At 40.6% G+C, this 22,785-nt stretch overlaps 1 protein-coding gene across 4 annotated transcripts in view; it reads left to right on the forward strand.

The window, feature by feature from the left end:
• AUTS2 (activator of transcription and developmental regulator AUTS2) overlaps positions 1–22,785 on the forward strand; it is a 1,299,114-nt gene that overhangs the window by 931,388 nt on the left and 344,941 nt on the right. For all 4 annotated transcript variants that reach the window (XM_053558058.1, XM_053558062.1, XM_053558061.1 and 1 more), the window contains exon 5: positions 14,916–14,945. In XM_053558058.1, the coding sequence (XP_053414033.1) occupies positions 14,916–14,945 (30 nt within the window). The remainder of the gene's footprint in view (positions 1–14,915; positions 14,946–22,785) is intronic.

Below are 22,785 nucleotides of genomic sequence, written 5' to 3' on the forward strand. Positions count from 1 at the left end.
CATGTCAGCGATTGGGGGATGGGGTCTGGACAGTACGGGAGGACTTGAGGGAGGGATAAACCGACGAACACAAGAAAACTTTGGAAGGTGATAGATATGTTCACTGTCTTGATCATGGTGATAGTTTTACAGGTGTAGATACAGTAGAACCTCCATAGTTAGCCACCTGCTTAAGTTGACCTAATTTTCATGGACTGGACATGGACCACATGTGTGTATCAATACAGTAGGCCTAGTTCCTTACGTTGACCAGTTTGAAATAGTCCCTTGGATGGTCAACTTATAGAGGTTCCACTGTGTTTGATATTTGTATTGAATATCAAAATGTACATGTTTGTTTACTGATATCAATTATATTTCATTGATGCCACTAAAACAAAATAGTAAGCAACATTGTAAAGAGACAATCCATGGCTCACTTTGTGCTAGAAAAATGTTGTCTTTTCTTAGGAAGCAATGTTTTAATGAACAGTTAGGAGGAATCGTGAGACTAAATTTCACCTCCATGTGTAGATAAATAGGGGTTTCAGAAGACTCAATGGTACCTTAAATAATAAAATTAAAATGCATAAAAAAGGCAAGACAGCCCTTTCTCCATTCCTTTTTCTTTCCTGCATCTGAACCTTAAAAGTGGCTTTTAACATAATTTTTTGGTAAAACAAAAGAAAATGTTTAGAAAATAGTAATAGCGTTAGGTCTTTTCTCACCCCTTCTGCCATTAACATCTCTCCTACCCAGAAAAGAGGGTCTGTAATGGAAAAATAAAAACTACTCCAAAATGTTGGCAATCTAAAAGCGGACAAGCATTTTCAACACAAAGAGATGTTTGTTTTCCTTGCATTTTAACTCTTAATTTTTGACACAGTAGGGAACTCCAGCATGGCTGCCATTTAAAATGTTACAATACCATGGTGCTCTGATTGCTTCTGTCACAGGGGTGTTGTGACTGAAGGCCAGGAGACAAAGCAAATGAGGCCAAAGACAGTGCCTGCTGCTGAGGCGCTGGTCCATTTCTCCACATTTGAATTTGTCTTTTCTCTGGCTAACTGCTTTTCTGCTTGACGAGGAGTCACTCAGGGAGACTGAAGCTGGAATTTGTACAACCTCTTTTCAGTCCCCTTGATTTTAATCAGAAATACACCATTATTCTTTTCCTCCAAATAGAGAAACTCAATCCCCATTTTAAATTCAATTATTGTAATTGCAGCATTCAGAAAAATAGCACATTTATTTTCTAATAAGAGATTGTGGATACCAAATTACTACATATAGTATGTCAAAACAGGAAACTTGAGACTGGCAGACCAGTGGGTGTTTTTATCTTGGCAATTTGTATTTTCTTGCAGACAATTTATAGTCATCCTACTCTCCCTTATTTATGACATAGAAAACTAACTAGGTTTCAAGCCATCCTAAAATAAAGGCTGTTGTTGGGTCCAATTTAATTTAAAATCCCAGTCAAGGCAGATACCCAACAAAAAGAAGGAGAAAAAGGAATCAGCTTCGGAACCCTATGGAATGGTAATTGAAAATGTCTTTGGGTCTTCTTTAGCCACCTTCCATTGTCTCAAGCCATGTTTATTTTCCTTTAGCCAGGCTTTTTACTGTAAAAAGTATCTGGTTGGTGAGAAGTTGATAGTGTGGCCATTATGTCTTAGCAGCATAACAGCACTATTTTCCCCTTTCCTGTTCAATTCCAGTTGCTTTATTTGAGTTGAACTGAGTCAGTAAAAGGAAAAATCTTAAAAGAGTTAACCTTAAAATCTATCTGATTATTTCAAGTGTGTGGTGTTATTTTCTTAGGATTTACTTTCATCTCAAAATTATGTCCATGTCTTTCTCTACACACAGATACCTACCCCTGTCCATCAACCACTGTATATTTCTTGATCTCCTCAATTAGATATTTTCCATGATACTTTACCCTCATGTATTTTGCCATTATAATTTATTAATTCATTCTTTCATACATATTTATGGAGCACCTACTAGGTGCTAGGTTCAGGTGGAGAAGGATATGAATAAACTCTGAGATATATTCAGGGAAACTGACCAACAGTGTTAGAACTGCTACAAACCAACAGCTAAAATATAGCTGGAGAAAGCAGAGCACTGGAAAGCTTTCATATGGAAGAGGAAACAGATGTTTCCATGTGTTCCAAAAAAGGTAGAAGTAATCTATTGGACTCTTAAGTGCCTACTGAGTGCCAGGTGCTTTAGTTGCACTCCCTCAGCTGATCCCCATTTTTACAGTTATCTCTAGGTTAGTGGTTCTCAACCTGTAGGTCGTGACCCGCAGGAACTATATTAAAGGGCCGTGGCATTAGGAAGATTGAGAACCACTGCTCTAGGAAGTTTTATCTCTTCCCAAGGTTACTCTGTTAGTTGATTTTATTAGATCAATCCTTAAATCATCTTGCATATAAATAATTTACATGCAAAGGGCTAAGTATCTGCTAATTCTGATTGGTCAGAACCTCTCGACAAATTCCAAACCTCTGGACAAATTTTTTTTTTAGATAGAGTCTCATTCTGTCACCTAGGATGGAGTGCAGTGGCATCATCATAGCTCACTGTATCTTCAAACTCCTAGGCTCAAGCACTCCTTGTGCTTCAGCCACCTGAGGGTGTGGAACTATAGGCATATGCCACTATACCCAGCTATTTTTTTTATTTTTGGTAGAGTCAGGGGTCTCACTTTGTTGCTTTAACTGGTCTCAAACTCTTGGCCTAGTAACTTGGCTTCCCAAAGTGCTGAGATTACAGGTGTGAGCCAGGGTGCCTAGCTGTTGTTTTTGATACTCATTCTATTTGTCTGTTTATTTTTTCAATTCACATTTGAATGAACACATTAATAATGTTAAAGCCCATTAAGTCATTACTGCACTATGCGTAACTTACAAGTTTAGACTCTAAATCTTCTATCTGTACATTTGTAGTTTAGTCCCCATACCTAGGTTATTGACCACTGTTTGAAAAATAAATTCAAAGTACATATAACCCCAAAAATGTGCATCAAAAACCTAAAGGAACACTCAAAAATTGAATTCTAAAGAATCTTACTTTGTTGAGTATTTTATCAGTGAAATAAAACTATTAATTATTGGGAAGATTCCTGTTATATTCTTTAAGAGGAAATGATAGTTTCTGGTTTTGGACATTTGGGTTGTTGCTGGTTTTATTTTATTTATTTTTAAACAGAAGCCCACTCACACTGGCTGCAGTCATAGCTCTGCAGTCTTGAACTCCAGGGTTCAAGTGATCCTATTGCCTCAGCTTCCTGAGTAGCTAGTACTACAGGCATATGCCACCATACTTGGTTAATTTTTAAATATTTTGTAGAGACAGGGTCTCTGTGTTGCCTAGGTTGGTCTCAAACTCCTGGCCTCAAGCCATCCTTCTGCCTTGGCCTCCCAAAGTGTTAGGATTACAGGCATAAGCCACCATACCCAGCCTGTTTCTGTTTTTGTGTAGCATAGTAGCAAGTCCTCACATAACTCCCAAGCAGAAATCCTCGCAGAATATGATTTCCCCTCTGGCCACAAAATGGTACAATGATTCAACCCAACAGTTAAATAACTATTAAGTTAACAAATTTATCTGTATGATAGAGCAATTTATCTGTATATGTGCTCTATCATCTTTTCTTTTCTTTCCATCTTTTCTTTTCTATGGAAAGACTTAAAAAAATACAACTATTGGTATTTCCTTCTGGCTGCTTTCTCATGTTCGAACTCATTTAATTCCCACGAAAAATCCTGTAGAGTGGTGATGATTCCCATTCGCAGGTTTAAAAAGGGCTCCAACATTTCAAATACCTTTCCCAACAGTGCATGTTGACTATGTGTCTCTAGGTCAGAATATCAACCTAAGTCAGCCTCAGACTGAGTGAGCATTTGCCATGCGGCAGGTGGTGCTTGGTCCCTCCTCTTAAGGGAGAATTATCTTCTGTGGACTGGAAATATGGCTGACTGGATGCATTCACTTCTGCTAATAGTCATTGCAGCCTATTTTCAGTTTTAGCTTTCTGCTATCTTCCACCAAGCAATCAGTCAAGAAAATATTTTTTCAAGTAGTTTCTTTGTATAGCACATGAGAGTGAGGTGTTAACATTATACTGGCTAAGAACATGAACTTTGGAGGACAGAACTGGATTCAAGTACCGTTGCTGCCCTCCAAAGCCTTAACTTCTCATTTCTAAAATGGAGGGTGTTCCCTTCCGAGGCTACTGTTGGGATTCTTTTCTTGATCAATGCCAGCTGTTGAATAGCATTTCTAAGAGGAAAAAACCACACTGTGATCACTCTTGTGGCAGATTCCTCCCCTAAAAGCAATGTTACAGAGATGTCAGATGCACCCGAGGAGCCAGGCTTTTCCTGGTTCAGGGCTGCCATGCTCTTGTGGATACCCGTTGAGATGGACATTGTCCCTTTTGCAGGGAATTGAATCATATAGGTGCCACTTTGCATGGAAAGCAAGAGCTACATTCAGTACCTTACAACCCTTAGTACGGGGAAGGAGGAATGGTTTTCAGCAGCCTCATTATCTGGGAGAAAAGAACTCAGAGTTACAGGCACTTTAAGAAAGATGCTTTTACTTTGAGTTTTGGAGAAAATAGAACAATTACCTACTGAAGGCAAAGGGGATGAAAAAACACCTCTATTCATACTACTCTGATCATTTAATCTATTCAAATTCATTCTTTGTTCCTGAAGGTGATTCAAGCCAGACTGTTCCTGCTGGCTGCACCATTCCTTCCCTAAGCTAAGACACACTGTGATTCCCCAGCTGAATACAAACCCTTCTGGTTCTAAGAGGAGATTCCTCAAAGGGCTAGGAGCCCCACAGGCAGTCCCAGATAAGTGGAATGAGTGGAAGGAGTGAAGGAGGAGGAATCCATAGATCGTCAAGTCATTATTAATCATCTCTGAGGGACCTCAAGACCGAACTAGGCCCTGTAATGGTTCCAGGTGCTACCAAACTGTGCTCTTTGTGGAGCTCATCATCTGCCTGGGAAGCAAATCTTGTGTATGTGATATCAATAAAAGACTCCATTCTCTACACTAGAGCTGGGTTGATACCCAGCACCTGGCTCTCACACACTTAAAGATAGTGTTGTGTTTTTTTGAGATAGAGTCTCACTGTGTCACCCTCAGTAGAGCTGTGACATCACAGCTCACAGCAACCCCAAACTCTTGGGCTTAAGCAATTCTCTTGCCTCAGCCTCCCGAGTAGCTGGGACTACAGGCACCCGTCACAACACCTGGCTATTTTGTTGTAATTTTTGTTGTTTGGCAGGCCTGGGCTGGGTTCAACCCTGTCAGCCCGAGTGTATATGGCTGCCACCCTACCCACTGACCTACAGGTGCTGAACCTTAAAGATAGTCTTTGCTAAAGAAGAAACACATGAAGGAATGATTTCTAACATCTTTTGAGCGCTTCCTGTTTGTGCAGCAGTGTTCTAAACATTTTTGTGTTTTTATACATGTATTTATATGTATCTTACTTTGTATATTTATTAACTCAATCGATGCTCTTGACAACACTATGAGGTAGATAACTGTTAGTAGACCCCTTTGACAGACGATGAAACTGAGGCACACAGAGATTAAGTTACTTGCCAGTGGTCTCACAGTCCAGGCAATAGAGTCAGGATTTGAACCCAGGCAACCTGGCTCCACAGTTCTATATGGAGGAAAATAATAGCTTGCTGGCATTTTGGTTCAGACTTGAGAACTGCCATTACCTGCTCTTCTGGCTTTGGCTTCCTCAGTCTTAAGCATGCTCCCCTTCCTTTAAGAGGGACCAGCGTGAACCAACTATCTGTGATTCTGCCCTGCCTCTCACCTGGCCCTGCCAGGCCTCTCATTTGTAGTTTCTCTTACCGAGCACATTTCTAAACGAGGATGGTTGCTCTGCTTTAAGGACATACAAATGGCTTGCCCTCACCTGTCAAGCATGATCCTTGTATTTTACCAGGCCCATTATGAACGCAATCTTTCTGTCGAAAATTTGCATACCTCCTTTCTTGAAAAGTAATGACAGCAATTTCTTTCCCTCCGCTCACTTTCTGAGTGTCTCATTTAACGGCACCTGTGAAACCGACAGGCACAGAGATGAGAAGTGAAAGAGAGCAGTTGATTAAATCATCATCAAGTCGGGCCTCAGAAAGTCAATTCTGCTTGCCGTCTGCAATGATATCCTTTTATCTTAAAGTAATGAGCTATGGCACTTTTGCATCGGGTAATGCGATAAGTTCTATTAGCATGTTCCATTTGCCTCACAAGCAAGGGCAAGTCATTTTAGCTAGCTCATATCACTGCAATCAAAGCAATTGGCTTCCCAGGCAGAGAAGAAAGGGAAAAGGCTCAGGGTGATTTCTATGGATCACAACACAGCGGAAAAAATAGACTCTTGTATTATTTTAACCCATAGCATACTTTTCCTTTTTACTCATCAGCAAATTCGGGTTTTATTAGCTTACACTCGGCTCCAAAAGGGAACCACGGTTTGGTTGAAGCAAATCTGGGGGCTCAGGCCCCACCCAAAGCAGCAAGCAACTATGGTAAGGAAAAGGGAAATTGCAGCATTGCAGGGGATCACAAATAGAATGCCATGAAAAATACAGGTGAGAATGTCTCCCTGATAATAACACTGTAGTCTCATGATAAACTCTTGCTTCACACTGTCTTCAAAGTCATTTTTAATAGGTCTCCAGGCTGGTATGGATTAATGCTATTGATGACTTAAAATCAGTAAATCGATGATAAAGAGGCAAAGGATCTGTTTCTCAAGCTTAAAAGAGATGGTTTACAAATCACCACACCCACGGACTGTTTTACCTTTGGACAAGAAATTCATTTTTCTGAGTTTGGCAACCACTGAGACTTGTGGATTTTAAATAAATTTCATCTTAGGTGTTTATGTATGTTTGTTTATATTTGGCAAAATGTGACTTCCTTTATTCTGAAGGGGAAAAAAAAAGCTGAGCTCTCCAAAGATTTGTGAAATATTCCCTTCTCCCTTAATTTCTAAAACCCAACAATATTTTAATGATCTAAGTGGAAATTTACAGCACACATATTGTTTTATGAAATATACCTGGATTTTGAAGTGAGAAAAAGGAAAATAATATCAAAAATTTATTCATTGTCACATTTAAAACTTCAGGTTTGTACAAATTGATTTCTGTCAGTATATTTGCACTTCTAACGAGTGGTCAGAATAAACCTAGCACATAGTAGGTACTTTAAAATGATTGATAGAATGAAAATATGCGATGATCTGAGAGTTACTGGATGCAGAACAAGTATTCCCTTAGTCCCCTCAGATCACACTGGGTGTTGAGCTCTGGCCAACTCAAACTGAGAACTTGCAAAAATGCCAGATTCTGAGAACTCCCCAAGCAAGAATACTAGGTTATCAATATAGAATTCCAGAGGCTTCTGAAAGCTTACTCTTTTTTTTTTTTTTTGTAGAGACAGAGTCTCACTTTATGGCCCTCAGTAGAGTGCTGTGGCATCACACAGCTCACAGCAACCTCCAACTCCTGGGCTTAAGCGATTCTCTTTCCTCAGCCTCCCGAGTAGCTGGGACTACAGGCGCCCGCCACAACGCCCGGCTATTTTTTTTTGGTTGCAGTTTGGCCGAGGCCGGGTTTGAACCCGCCACCCTCGGTATATGGGGCCGGCGCCCTACCGACTGAGCCACAGGCGCCGCCCAAAAGCTTACTCTTTATTATATCTCCTGAACAACTGAAGATTGGTGGACCTCATACTATTTTCAAATGGGCTCATCATGTGATTGTTAAAAGCTTTATTCTTTTGAATCATTATTTGGAACACAAATCTTTTAATTAGGTTTTCATTTTATCTGAGCTGTTTTATATGCTCAGGCATAGTTACTGTTGCGATAGAGAGGAGAGGCCAGTGGCATCATTTTACAGTCAATTCAGTTTCAGGTTAAAATGTTCTTTTATTTATAGAGACCCAATAGCTTTAAATTTCACTTAAAGTCCAAAACTGTTATGAAAGTGAGATGAAATGAGGGCTTTGTGGATTGATAAAAAACGGATACCACCAGAGTTGCCATATGTGGCATATTATGGCTGCCCATTTTTGCATGTGCAAGGTATTGGGTAGATGGGAAGGGGATGGTGGGCTTGTTTTTAGTCACCATGCTGCTACTTTGTTTAACTAAGAAAATAAGTGTCATGTTTTCTGCAGGTGGCTTCTTCTAGAATTGCTTTTAGGTGAGGAATGTCTTTACAGTCTTAAATAAAACTCTTGCCCCAAAGGGGAATCGATTTGTTTTGTTGCTGGCAAAGTTAAATTGTACTTGATGTTAGATGCTGTAGTTTACAAGTTGGGGGTTTCCCTCATTTTCCTCTCATTTCCTCAAGGCAGAAAGAAGAATAAAATAACTTTGTTCAGCAATGGTGTTCAGCCCTGACATCTTTGGTGGCAATGATAAATGGATTTGAGACATGAAATAACTGTTCCAGCAAGGTCCATTGAGCAGAATAGAGAGCAATGCCCTCCTCAATGTCATTGCATGTCATATATTCAATGATTGCCACTTTCTGCTTAAGAATGCATTCCATCACAAGGTACCTAGGATTCCATCTTGTTCTACATTCTGAATGAGGCAGAGAGGTGTCATAGACCTTGACTTATTTCTATTTGAACCAGAATCTTAAAACATAGATTTCCACATGAAAATGAGAAATGTTTGCTTTTGAGAAAGTATAATGAAATCATAATCACATCTCTTCTGTCCCTTTCAATAGAAGACATTTTCTTCTGGACCTTAACCCTAGGGTCCGCTGGCAATTTAAATCCTGCCCTGTATGTTCACACATACATGCCTGTTGTATTAAACACTTTAGTGTTTCTTGTACTTTCTGTCCTTATAAGTATGTGTTTTTTAACTCACAGTTTACTTATGCTACATGGAATCAACCATGGTTTGAACAGTCCCTAGAAGAAAGAGATTGACTTATCAGTATAATTTCCACCTACCATGTCACACAGTGTGTAGGTACAAAGATGAGCAAGGCACTGTCTTTACCTACCTCACTGTCTAGTAGGGGAGACTGTGCTGGCAAATAGCTGAAATACAGTCTCATAAGAGATGGAAACAGAGCAATTAATTCTTTCTAGAAGAGTATTGGAAGATTGGAAGAGGGAACTGTGTTTTGAAGGGGGAATAGCTGGATTTTAGGTAAAAATTTGAAAAGAATTCCCAGCAGAGGGAATTTTTCAGTGCAGTGATAGTTATGACTCAAGGGTATGACTGAGAGCAGCTGGGTATGGCTGAAGTGGGAGATGTGTGAGGGGAGTGCTACTTAAAATGTACACACAGACCAGGGCCAGTCCAGGAGCTGTTTGTAATTAACCCGCTATGAAATTAGTATAGCAGTTGAGAGTAAGCTTTAGAAACTTACAAAGCCATTCAATAATGTAATTTCATATCTCATAAGTCTAATAATTAAATATTTTAAATGTCTTTGTTCTTTTTCTAGACATTCATTTTTTATTGTTTTACAAAATATTGGTCTGCAATACATTGAAAGTTAAAGAAAATAAAATGAAAACAAATGGTCCTTTACCACAGAAAACTTAAGAAGCATCATATTGAGAGAGTAGTTGGAAGTTGGAGGTGGGGTTAGGGTTTGGAACAGAATGTGAAGAGCCTTGAAAAGCATCATTGTCAGATGGAAATTAGGAAATCTTCTCTGGGTAATAAGGACGGGACCATAGACCCTGGAAAGCAGTCCTTAGCCTGTGGTAATACTAAAATAAAACACTGAACTAAAGCATCAGCCATGCCATGGAGATGGAGAGCTAGAAAGTAGAATCAATAATGCAGGGAAGAGAGGAAGATAAGTCTGCTCAAGAGTGGAGTAGAGGATGATAAGACTCTTCACTTGTGCAGTCGAGGGATGGGTGAGTGATTGCATGAGGATGCTGTTACCAAGGACAGCAAGGGAGAGGGTTTGGGATAAGCGAAGATGAGTCCAGATTTAGATGGATACTTGAGCTGGAAGTATTCCTAGCATTTCAGTAAGGGGAACATAGGAAACAAACATACAATAATGAATATTTATCATCTATGCATGTACAGGACCATGTACTGTCTAAGCTGTTTACTTGTATTAATTCATTTTCTTCTCACCCTCTTAGTAGAAAATGCTATTATTAGCCAAGTAAACTAGCTAAGTAAACTGAAACACAGAGTTTAAATAACTTTTCCAAAGTTACACACTGGCAAATGTGGGCGTGGAGGTTTTTTAGTCTCAGCATACACATGGTAGATGGAACCAAGGGAATCTTGAAGGACTCCCCTGGAAATAACATAGAAACAACAGAAGTACAAATGTAACTCTGGGGAGATAGTGACATTAAAGAATATGCATAAAATGAAGGGCCATGAAAAGATACTGGGAAAGAGCAATATTGGTGAATGTGTACAAAGGGAAAAATTCCGGGATGTTCAATTGAGACGATCTAAATACCCAGCACTGGAGAATTTATTTTTTATTAGATTATGCTACAGTCCATGCGGTGGATTATAGGGCAGCCAGTTTTTAAAGTGATGTTATAGGGTAAACTTTATTGATTAAAATATTTGACAAGTTATATGAAAACAAAAGCAGGTTGCAAAATAGAAAGAAAAAAAATTTTTTTTGGAGACAGAGTTTCACTTTGTCACCCTCAGTAGAGTGCCATGGGTAAGAGTTTATTTTTATTTCTTAAATGTATGTGTGAAGGGTGAGGAGGATTAAATGTTTCCTTAAAAGATAAGACTGGAAAGACTTTTACAAATGTTTACCTATGGATTGTTGGTTTATGAGTGATTTTTTAAATGTATCCAATAAGTATGTGTTTTTAAAAGAGGAAATAAGGGCGGCGCCTGTGGCTCAGCGGGTAGGGCGCCGGTCCCATATGCCGGAGGTGGTGGGTTCAAACCCAGCCCCGGCCAAATTAAAAAAAAAATAAAAAAAAAATAAAAAAAAAAAAAAGAGGAAATAATAGGTGGGATTTTTGGTTGTTTGAAGGAGAAGGAATTGTCTGAGAAAGGAAGACAGTGCTGGGAAAGGAAGATGGTGCCTCTGGCAGTTCACTTTTTTAAAAACTAGAAGGAAGAGAAGGTAATGGTGAAGTTAAGTGATAATTGTGTTGGGATGCCTGGAGGGACTCAGGTTAGGAACTTGTGCTTTTCTAACTCTGCATTCGAGGCCTGTGTCTGGACAGGCAGGCATACTTCCTATTTCCCTCCTTTTTTATGTGGTGGTTTAGGTTGTCTGTCTGAAAGCTGGGTGACCGAGAACTCTTACCTGTCAGTGCTATTAAGGACCTGTGCTATAAGGGCTAGTGTTCCTTTTTGTTCCTTTTCATTTCTTTTAAAATGGAGGAAAATGTTTTTACCTCTGAAATCTTCTCGTGGAGAGTACTCCGTCACCTCAAGCTGGTAGTTAGTGTGTAACCTGTCTGCTAATAAACCAAAGCAGGACCCCGATGTCAAAATGCTTAAAATGGCACATCATCAGGGACCCCATTTCTTCATTTGACATACCTTTTCCATTTCTCAGCTTCATGCAGAACATAAACCTGAATCAAGAGGTGGTTCAGTGTGAACTCTTATAAATTGGAATGGGTATCTAGGGATTGGGGAGCAGATACTTCTTCTTTTAACCTTTGAAGACCAAGAATCATTTGGTCAAAAATCCACAACATATTGAACTTAGAGTGTGAAAGCTGTGCAGTGTATTAAATGTGAATTTGAGACCGTGAATTCTACCCACACTGACTCTATAAAACAGCCTCCCTTTTTCATAAAGCAGGCCCATAAACTGCTGCCAGTGAAGCAGAAAGACTCCTTAGGACTGTGGCTCACTTTCCGTCTGGGGTTGTCAACAAACCCCCTTTATGAGTGGAATAGACCTCTTGTATGTGTCGAGCTTCTGGCTTTTTACAGAGTGTGTTCGGAGCCAGGCTAGGCAAACGTTAGGCGCTGTTTGCTGAGTGCATTTATTGCCTTTGCATAATTTATGAGCTGGAGGGGCTGACCATCATTCGTCTCTGCCAGGGGCTGGCACTCGAGGCTCCAGAGAGTGGAGCTGTAAATTGGATGGTGTGCTCCTGCTGAGCTCCGGGCAAAGTCCTCGGGTCAGTATGGGAATTTAATACCAGAAATGGAACTGTTTTCTCAGCACACCATGTGGGCCCCAGTGCAGCAGAGACTGTTTTGGCAGACTCTGCGACTGGCCTTGTCGAGGAGCTGTCACTCACCCGGCATGTTGTGTGGGGAGCCTGAGCATTTTTAATCGGCTTGGCATCCGTGCTGCTTCCATAATGGATACCAGTAGGTCTCAGTTCTTCACCATATGCTTAACTCTGGAGACAAGGTGCTTCTGGGTATATCAGTAATTACTTGATGCAGAATTAAGTGGACCTTGAAATTAGAACTGGACTGTTGGAAAGCAGAAAGCTTAACACTTTGATAGAAATAACCATTCCCGGGGATATACTGCTGTTAGGAAGAGGGTACACACTGGTGTTTCTTCCCAGCTTCCCCACTAACTCTCCCCCATGGACACCAGATCCGTGGGGATGTCTAGGTGAATACTATGCCACAGCCTTCAGCTGTCATTGATTACCTCACAAGGAGAGCTGTGAACATCTGGGAAAATGAGCTTGCCTGGTGAAATACTCTTCTCTCTTCCACACTCCTTCAGAATCATGCATTGTCACTCTGGAAAATGTGCCCGGACCTTAGGAACTTCAAAGAGAGCTTAATTAAAGGCAATGGAGATATTGCACAATTAGGAGAACTGTTGTTCCTAATCTATCTGTTGTTCTAGGCCTTCAAAGTCTTTTTATCTCACCCATTTTCTTTCCCAACTCATTTGATTTATTATAATAGAGAAACATTTATCAGGCAAAATAATGTAAATTTAGGCAATCTGATCCAGAAGCTTGGTTGTAAACAATGTAGTAGTACTCGTTTAAATCACTGTCATTAAATATCTCTTAATCCCATGGCACTGAGGAGCCAATGGGAGAAGTAGAATGTAACAATCCTTTAGTTTGTAAGATCGTGATTCTTAAATGCTCATAGTAGAGTGCTTTGTCTTGAAACAGGAAGTAGTCCCTAAATTGTGTCTTATGATATCAAGATATCCATTCAGATAGGACTTTTGTTACTTTCCATTGAAAAGACTCTTACAGTAATTTAAACAATAAGGTAACTTACTGTTTTTGAACAAAAAAGTCCAGAGGCAGGCTTCTCTGAGTGGGTTCAGGGGCTCAATTGTGTCAGATTTTTCTCCCGTTGGTCAGACCATCTTGTTATTGTAGTTAGGTTCTTTGCCTAAAAATGATTGCAAAGATGACTGCTACAGATCCAGACATCACATCCTTATATAATCATGCTCAGAGGTGAGAGGCGGTTGGTTCCTGCTTTTCTTCTTTTACCCGGGAGAGAAAATTTTCTTTTCGAAAGCTTGCCGAAGACCAAAATCTTATTCACTAAAGATGGGTCTTATGACCACCTTTAGCAGCAGGGAAAATTGGGGAAGAGAATGTCTGGCTTTTTTAACCTCAAAGTGTCTGGAGGAGTTATAGAGGAGGGAGAAGGAAGTTGTGGATGGCTGTGGATATCTCGCCAGCAGTGGCTATTCTGTAAGCAAATTTATTTTCTGTTTTTGTTCATAGTTACATTAATTCCCATGTCCAGGTGGCCACACTAAAAATCCTTGGCAGCATCCTAGTCTCATCCCTGTTACTTACTTCCTACATCCCTGTTTTGTCAGATCCTACAGTTCTTCTTCAGAATTGCTCTGCCATCTGTTTCTGCCTTCCCAAACTATGGCACCACCCTGTTTAGACAATGTATAGCTGCCAAACTTCTCTCCTGTGACCTGTTTCTCCACCACCCCATGGAAATAGTCATCTTAATGGAAATAGCTCTGATCCTATCCCGCCATGCTTAGTGTTTGTGTTCGAGCCTTTTGTCTACTGCTAAACCGAAGGCTACTGTAGGACCAGTCCTTCATGTGGAGTGACTGAATGGATATATTTATACGCTGAGCAATTACTAACAAATCACATCCCTCATTTTTTAGTCAGAGATTGCTTAACAAAATATTCCTTGATGTTTAAAACATTATGTTCTTTTTCTTTATGTGTAATGTGAAATTTAAAGCTTTGGGTTCATTATCAATTATCATTCTCAAGTGGTCCCAAACCCTAATGCTTTTTGCTTTTTTTTGGCCCATATTGTTGATTGATTCACTACCCTGACCTTTTGTCTTCAGTGTATTTTCATAGGGAACGTTCCTTTTATTCTCTGAGTCTCTAAACTGTGGAAAAGGCAGCCATTGCAAGTCGGGAGATTTGCCTATTATGTTCTATTTCCTTCAGATTCCAAATGAGAGAATATAATGCCCAGAGTTTTGCCTCTTTTCTTTGAGAAAAGTACCAAGAGAGATACAGCCATTCACATTAGGTGAAGGTAGAATTTCTTCATTAAGAATTGATTTTGTTCTGAATTCCATTAAGTGAACTCGATTCACTTAATCCTGTGGCAGGGTTGACTCCTAGAGGGACATCCTTCCTGCTCTTTGGGGGCATGCTTACTTGTGGGATTGAGCACCTTGCTGGACTGACCCCAGGAGGAGCCACAGAATAGAGGCATCAGATGAGGTCAACAGAACAGTCCTTTGAATCTGAATAGCATTTTGCTTCTGATTCTGTTTGCTGGCAGTTGAGCCAAAGAAATGCCTTCTTTTGAGTTTAAACAGTGTTTCTTATTTTTTTAACTGTCTTGCCTTTTTGCAGGGGGGGAGCAGGTTTCAAAAGCAAAAACATAATTTTTACACTGACCCCTTATTCTTTTGTCTTTGTTTTCAGTGTGACAGTGACAGTGACCAGGAAGAGAAGGTAAGACCCCCTCCTCTATTGTGGGCACAGCTCTTAAGACACTTTGAATACAATAGTCCTCCTACATTCAGCTGAAGGGTAGGATGCCAGCTTTATGTTGACAGTACTTTTTCCCTTCTGGAAAAATGGGTATCATTCACACTGTGATATTTCTTATGATAAAATAGAATATGTATAATTTTTGAGATAATATTTTTTAAAAAAATGAGTCCTTTAATCTTGCATATATGGAACACTGAGTTTTCCCTCTATGGAAAATGACTCATAGACCCAAAAGAAATCTTAAAAGAGGAAATTATTTTAATAGTCATCTGATTGCTTTAATCCATGACGGGAACATTATACTTGCTAGCATGTATTTATAATGTCATTTCCGCATTAATTTTACTAACCCACAGGCTTCGTCCTACTTTGCTGTACATACTGGCCTTCTTAATAGAAATGTTAACATACATGTCTAGGAATTTCAGCATGGGTAGGGGTGGGCATCAGAGCTCAGATGGAAACTTCTCTCTTCTCAGCCAGGAGAAGATAACCAGGTAGGAGGGCAGTTCTTCCTGCAGGTACATACTCTGTTTCAAGGCTGATCACCACCAGCCTCAGTGTATCCAATTCAGCATGGATCAAGAAAATGAGCTCAATTTCTGAGCTTCCAGAAGATTGGATCGCACCCTGGTAAACTGGGCTTTCTGCTAATTAAAGCAAAATGATCATTTGTTTGTTTGGGGGTTTGGGGAGTTTTTTGTTGGTTTTTGTTTGTTTGTTTGTTTGTTTGTGTTTGTTAGTTGTCCCAACACCCAACCAAATTTCCTTCCATTTTTAGTGCTGCTTTGTGTACTTCAAAAAGAGTTACCTGAATATCATGGTTTCTCTATTGCTTGGCAACAAAAGGATGGATTAGACATCCCCTCCCCGTTTCTGGATCTGTCCTGGGCTATCTTCTTTGACTTTCATCTCCTATGTGCTTGTGGATTCTACTCAGAATCCTGCGGTTGTATTTAGTGGGATCTTTCCAGCAAGCCCAGAATTTTTCCTTCCTTCTCTGCTGCCAGCCTCCAAGAGAGATCTAAAGGCTCTTGTTCTGTACTGTCGTTAATTTGAATTCAGCATATGTAGCCTGTTATAAAATGCAAGACATCATCATTTGAGCAGGTCAAGCATATTCAGATGAAGACAAATGGTGCTTATTTGATTTCTTTAAAATCAGGAAATGAAAAAAGTGCTCTCTGGAGAAATCATGTTCTGCCTGACTTGGATGATAGACCAATGCATGTCCCCCAGATAAGAACAGGCTCTCGCCTTGAGGTTTTTATCTCTGAAGGACGGCCAGGACTGTCAGCTTGCTGACATGTGCATTATCCATGTCATTTTAAACAAAGTGACCTATGGAAGGGTATGCTGTGCTATGACATGGTAATGGGCTGTTGGATGACAGCGAAAGTACACACTGGAAAGGGGGCTGTGGATTATTCTTTTGTTTAACTGACAAGTAGGAGCTTTCCTCCTCCAGCCCCCGGGAATCTTAGCTTCTTGGCAGTTGGACCCTTGGTGTCTCAAGCAGCCAGTGTGTAGTGGGTGCCAGGGACGTTTGCCTGGCAGTAATGGTTCAGTGTTTGAGGTGTGGTCACTAGCTCCCCAAGATCCCCAGGCCACATTCCCACATGGCAGTAATCACCTCACTCTATCAGGCATCACTGTACCCAGGGAGGGACTGGTACCTTCTGGCCATTCCATGAAATTTATAGGCAGTCTCCCATTCTAGGTGTGTGCTACTTCTCCAAGAGGATGAGTCTTATTCAGTGTTTCACAACTGAGCAGATATTCTTTCTTTAAAAGGAAATATGAACTCCAGAACCATCACTGGTCTGTAGAGTGCTAAATGGTGGTAAGGATATCCAGTTTTGCTTTCTCTGTAAGCGTCTTGATCAGTGGGCTTAACCTTGGATACCCACCTACATCACCTGGGGAGCTGTTAAAAATCCCAATGCCTATGCCTCATTCCAGATCAGTTACCTCTCAGCGGTAGAGAACCTGCAGCCTTGGGGCCACACATAGCCTTCTAGATCCTTGAGAGTGGCCTTTTGACTCAATCCAAATTTAACAGAGCAAATCCTTTTTTTTTTTTTTTTTAAGCCAGCATTTCACTCTATTGCCCAGGGTAGAGTACTGTGGTTTCAGCCTACCTCACAATCCTCAAACTCCTGAGCTAAAGCCATCCTCCTGCCTCATCCTCCAAAGTAGCTGGGACTACAGGCACCCACCACAACGCCTGGCTAATTTTTTCTGTGGGTTTTTTTTTTGAGACGGAGTCTTGCTGTTGCTTAAGTGGGTCTTGAACTTCTGAGTTCAAGGGATCCTCCTGCCTTGGTTTCCCAGAGTGGTAGGATTATAGGCAGGTGCCACTGTGCCCTATCAGAACAAATCCTTTGGATTTGTTTTGAATCCAAATGTTTGGATTCATTTGAGGGGCCACACTAGGGGATCCAGAGGGCCACATGTGGCCTTGAGGCTGTAGGTTCCCCTCCCATGCTAGGGCTGTTCCACACCACGGTAGTTTCTAGAAGTAAGTTACCTGTGGTTGTCAGAGGTGTCTGGGGGCCAAAGTGCTTCCTGCATAATAGCACCCCAACTAATCCTCTCACACAACCTGAATTCTCTAGTCTTTGTTGCCTGGGTTTCCATCTCTAAGTGCAGCAAGCAACAGAGATGAGTCTCACCTAGCACTGAGTTGATTTCAGGGCAAAAAAGGAGATACATAGGTATTTATAGGCAAGTCCAACAGAGTGGTCATGGCAAGCAAGGAAAGGGGCATTAGAAGTACTCCTCCGATGCATGCTACATTTCTTGCTTTGCCCCCACCCCCCACCCCGGTCGTTTTTCCTTTTGACTGTTGAAGTCCTGCCATCTTCCAAAGCTGTACCACAACCAGCGCTCATATCTGTCCCTGACCTGCCACAGACCATTTCTTCAGAGGGTTCTCAGCAGGAGCAGTCAGGACTCATTAATTGCCATGGTGCCTGCTTGGTGGTTAAGACTGTCAGGCTTCCCCTTTTGGACTGAGATTGTCTGATGTTTATCTCTCTTCAGCACTATCCTCTCAGACTTCTGCTCTGTCAGAGCCTGGGCCCCTGTCAGCCTCCTCCATCCTAGAACCTCTTGGCTGTCCCCCACTTGATGCCCTAGAGCTACCCAGGGCTGCTTTCATGTGTCGCTTGGTGGATTCGCATTCAAATCGGAATTGCTAATGGTTGAAAAGATGCCACTCAGTGTCCTGGGAACCCTTCAGCAAGCCCCACCAGGGATGCTGTTGGAGGCAAAAGTGAGACTTGTAGGGGACCCGCTGGGATTTCTGTCTGTAAGACCTGTCATTCTCTTACTCCATAGGGATCTGCAGATCCGGCGGTCTAAAATTAGGGTACTGTATTTCACACAGCTGACTGAATTAAGATAAACTCTGCTTTCTTCTGATATGAAGCTGTAATTTATAAAATGATACCCTTACTAATTAATGTGGAAGTGACTAGGAAAGGGGCTAAAAAAGCAGAGCTTTCCCTGAGTGCACGAGGCAGACTTGTGCGTGGAAAAGGCTTTGATGAGACACTGAGCAAAGCCTCTCCTTAGCCGCCCCTCCCTACCAGGTGAATACATTTCACAGCAATGTCAGAGAACCTGGAGGACTTTTGTGAAGAGTAAAAATTGGGTGGGGAATTTGAGAAGGTTGTGAACACTCTGTATCTTAGATGTGGGATTGTTCTTCATTGTAGTTACAGCAAAGAAAAGACATAGCACTTGGCATCTTAATCACCCAAATTAAGCAATTGTTCCAGTCCCCTACTCAAAATGAATTGGTATCATAAGAGCAAGCAGCAATATGCATACTTTTACATATTTGGCCTATATTTTCTTTTGTTTGCTCTCTTTCTCTACCTCTGGCAGGAGCTGGTTATGCTAAGATATACCCCATATTTGGTTGTGAAGTTAATGAGGGGATTCAAAGTAATTCTGTCCCCTACCCACTTCCTTTTGTGTGCTGTGCCATTGTCGATGATGATGGGATGGCATATTGCCCAGTGATTAAGCATTTGGGCCTCAGTCTGATGGCCTGGGCTTCTTTCCGACTCTATCCCTTACTATTTTATTGCCAGGGACAAGCCTTGGTTTTCTCATCTGTCAAATAGGAGTGAAAACAGCTTTACCTATAGTTTTATAACAGTTAAATGAAGGCATTTGGTACAGTGCCCAGTCCATCACAAGTGTTCAAAAAATGTTAAGTTTTGCTAGTTTTACTTGGGGCAAAATGAGAAAGAATCACCTGAGAAAAAAGGAAGACTTGCATTCAGCTAGAGACCCTGCAAGACATTTTCACCAGAATTTGGGACTCCGGCTTTATCCTCTGGGCACTTCTTCCCTACACAGTTTGAATGGAAGTGTTGTTAAATTTTGAACAGTCCTGAAACAGTATTTTTGAAACTTCTTATTCAAACATCAGGCTTTCCTCTGAGCATAACCTGGAGTAAAGATCAGCAAGTGTGCTGTCCTAGAAGGACCAAATGGTGATTAAAGGAACTGGACAGTTCTTGTTCCTTCAGCAGCTGTTCCCAAATGCCAAACCCTGTCAGTTCCCACATACCTATCACAGGGGGGAGGTTCTGATTCAGTACATCTGGGATGAGGCCAGAGCATCTGTATTTTTAAAAACCTTCCTAGGTAATGTTGGTACATATCGGTTTTGAGAACCACTGCTGTATGCCAAACATTAAAAAGAAATTTTCTTTCCCCATGTTTAACACTCTTAAAAGTTTTACTGCTTGTGAGAAAGACGTGAAAGCTGTAGAGATGTTACATGTGTTTGTGCATGTTGTCTGTCGATACACGGTATACATGCAGCGCCCACACACACAATCTCATGGAAATGAACCTTTCTCCTTTTTCAAAAAACCTTTTTACTATGACTCCTGATTATAGTTTTCTCTCTCTGCTGTGAACAGTAGGAACAACCACCTGGGGAAGGTTGCTGCATTTCTGGGCTTTGTTTTGGTACTGTGTCTAGTACCTAGGACAGCCTCTGGCACACTGGTGGCTGCGAATGTAGAACCACAATTTTCCATGCCTGCTCCCTCTCTCCCCCCACCCCCCCCACACACACCCACACATACACACACTTTTTGGTACATTCTCATTTTTTTCATTTGTGACAAAAGTTGTGTTTGATCATTTGCATTCACTTGTGTGGGAAACGGGCAGCTTCTAAGAAGAGCAGCAGAGGCTTATATCCCTAACTCAACACAAACCGCATGCCTATCTTGGCTCATGAAGGACTCAGAAACTGCTGAGATGTCAAAGCGAAGACTGGGCATGTGGCTTGTGCTTATAGTGGAAGAGTCCCATCCCTCAATTGGCCACATTTCACACTTGGTAAAGTTTGTGCACCCTCAGCAACTTTCCAGAAGCTCAAAAGGCCCTCATTGTTGCTTGTAGAACCCCCATCATTGGATCTAAAATAGAACATGTTCTACTCAGGAGACAGTTTAGAGGCAGTATCATGTTATACAGCTTGAAAAGGAATTTTCTCTACTTTTTCAAATTTCACATCAGCAAACCAAACAGCCCTCACCCAAGGGAAGAGAAATGATCGTGTTCCTATCCTTATATTCATAAATTAGGTGTCCAGTGCTTTGCTAAATTTGCACTTTTTCCCTGAGTACTGAATTTCCAAGTGGAAGGGATAAGTGACGCAAGTTCAGAAGATGACACTTGAACCTGAATGCTCCTCATACAACACCAGTGTATTTCCTGGACTCCAACAAATGTATGGTATCTTCCTCAGGCTTCTGTATTTCTTTTATAATTTTATTTTCTCATAAACATTTCTAAGCCATTTATAAATTATCTAAGTTATCTGGGCAATTTCTACTATGCTTGCTGAGTTTCAAGAGCTTACCATGTTGGATACCTGATTTTCATAATGCCCATCCACTCAACCACTTTTTACCCCTCTAAGATTACATCTGGGTTAAAATGATACTTTATTGTTCATCTAACATCATCATATTTCCAGTTGGCTTAATTATATCACATACATTCAAAATTCCTGTTGATACCATCTTTGTATTAAATTTCTACTATAAATTATTTTAATTTTTGAATTATTGCATAAAGTTCTGTTTTTCATATCACTGCATTTTCAGACCAAACAAAAAATTACTTAATACTGAATATGTATGTATAATATCTGTCCGTTATTACCATGACATATGCCTAAAAAAGACAGAGGTTATAAATGTACATACTTTCAAGTAAATGTAAATCAACAAAATAAATAACAAGTTACTAGAAATTTGTTACACATCTTTAGGTAAACTCTGTTTCTTCAAATTGTTAGAAAAGAACAGGCTCTTAATTTTCTATTCTCATAGTAGGTAGGTAGTGGAAAAGGATGCTCAGAAAACCTGGCTTCCAATTTCTCACTAACAGCTGTGTGGCCTTGTGCAAGTTACCTGATGATGCTAAGCTTTAGTTTTGTCATCTTTAAAATGAGGCTGGATTCAGCGATCTTGCATTGACTATTCTGATTTTCCCAATACTTACTTACCTAGGTCTCAACAATGTGGCAGAACCCAGAGAGAAATTGCACATAATATGTGATTGTATCTTCTATTTGCCAAAATAGAAAGATTATATGATAATTGGCTCCATTCTTTCATCTCTGTCAAATTCTCAAGAGAATAAACTAAGAGAATAATCAAAGTGGACAGACTCAGGTACATCTGTGTTGACTCTATCAAGTAACTGAAGGAAACTTACATATAGGCCTAATTTCTAACCAGGATCATTATCTGTTTGTTGGCTCATTCATTCAGTCATACATATCCATCCATTCACTTACTTTTTTTCAAATATTTTCTGGTGGACTAAGATGAGCTTGACTCTGTTCGGACTGTCACCATGCGCCTGTCACTAGGCAGTAGAGTAATCAGTTTAGTCAGTGTTCTTCAACTACCGTAAGTATTTAGGAAAGCTGAGAACCAGGAGGAGAGCTAGCTTACAGAATGTGTTTTAAGAACTCACTCAAATCACATCATAACAAAGATATTTGTACCGGAATGTTTATTGCAGCCCAATTCATAATTGCTAAGTCATGGAAGAAGCCCAGGTGCCCATCGATCCACAAATGGATTAATAAATTGTGGTATACGTACACCATGGAATATTATGCAGCCTTAAAGAAAGATGGAGACTTTACCTCTTTCATGTTTACATGGATGGAGCTGGAACATATTCTTCTTAGTAAAGTATCTCAAGAATGGAAGAGAAAGTACCTAATGTACTCAGCCCTACTATGAGACTAATTTAGGGTTTTCACATGAAAGCTATAACCCAGTTACAACCTAAGAATAGGGGGAAGGGGGAAAAGGAGGGGAGGGAGGTGGGTAGAGGGAAGGGGATTGGTGGGATTACACCAGCGGTGCATCTTACAAGGGTATATGTGAAACTTGGTAAATGGTCTGTGAAGCTAGTGAATGATGCCCCATGATCATATCAATGTACACAGCTATGATTTAATAAAAAAAAAAAAGACAGAAAAAAAAAAAAGAACTCACTCAGTTGGTAATGAGGATTATTTGACCTATAAAAGGACTTCTAGAAACATCTGGGGTTGAGTATATGATTATGCATTCCCAGAGAAGAGGTACCATCCCTTTCTTTTAGAATGAGCCATTGCATTGGATTTTATGGCTTACATGAAGGGCAGGTTGCAAAGCCAAAGAGGAATTTGGTGGAGATGATAACTATCAATCTCATGAAATTAAACATGAACCCTGAGCCACCTGATACCAGG

The sequence above is a fragment of the Nycticebus coucang genome, chromosome 12 (genome assembly GCF_027406575.1).
Source record: "Nycticebus coucang isolate mNycCou1 chromosome 12, mNycCou1.pri, whole genome shotgun sequence".
Taxonomy (NCBI): Eukaryota; Metazoa; Chordata; class Mammalia; order Primates; family Lorisidae; genus Nycticebus; species Nycticebus coucang.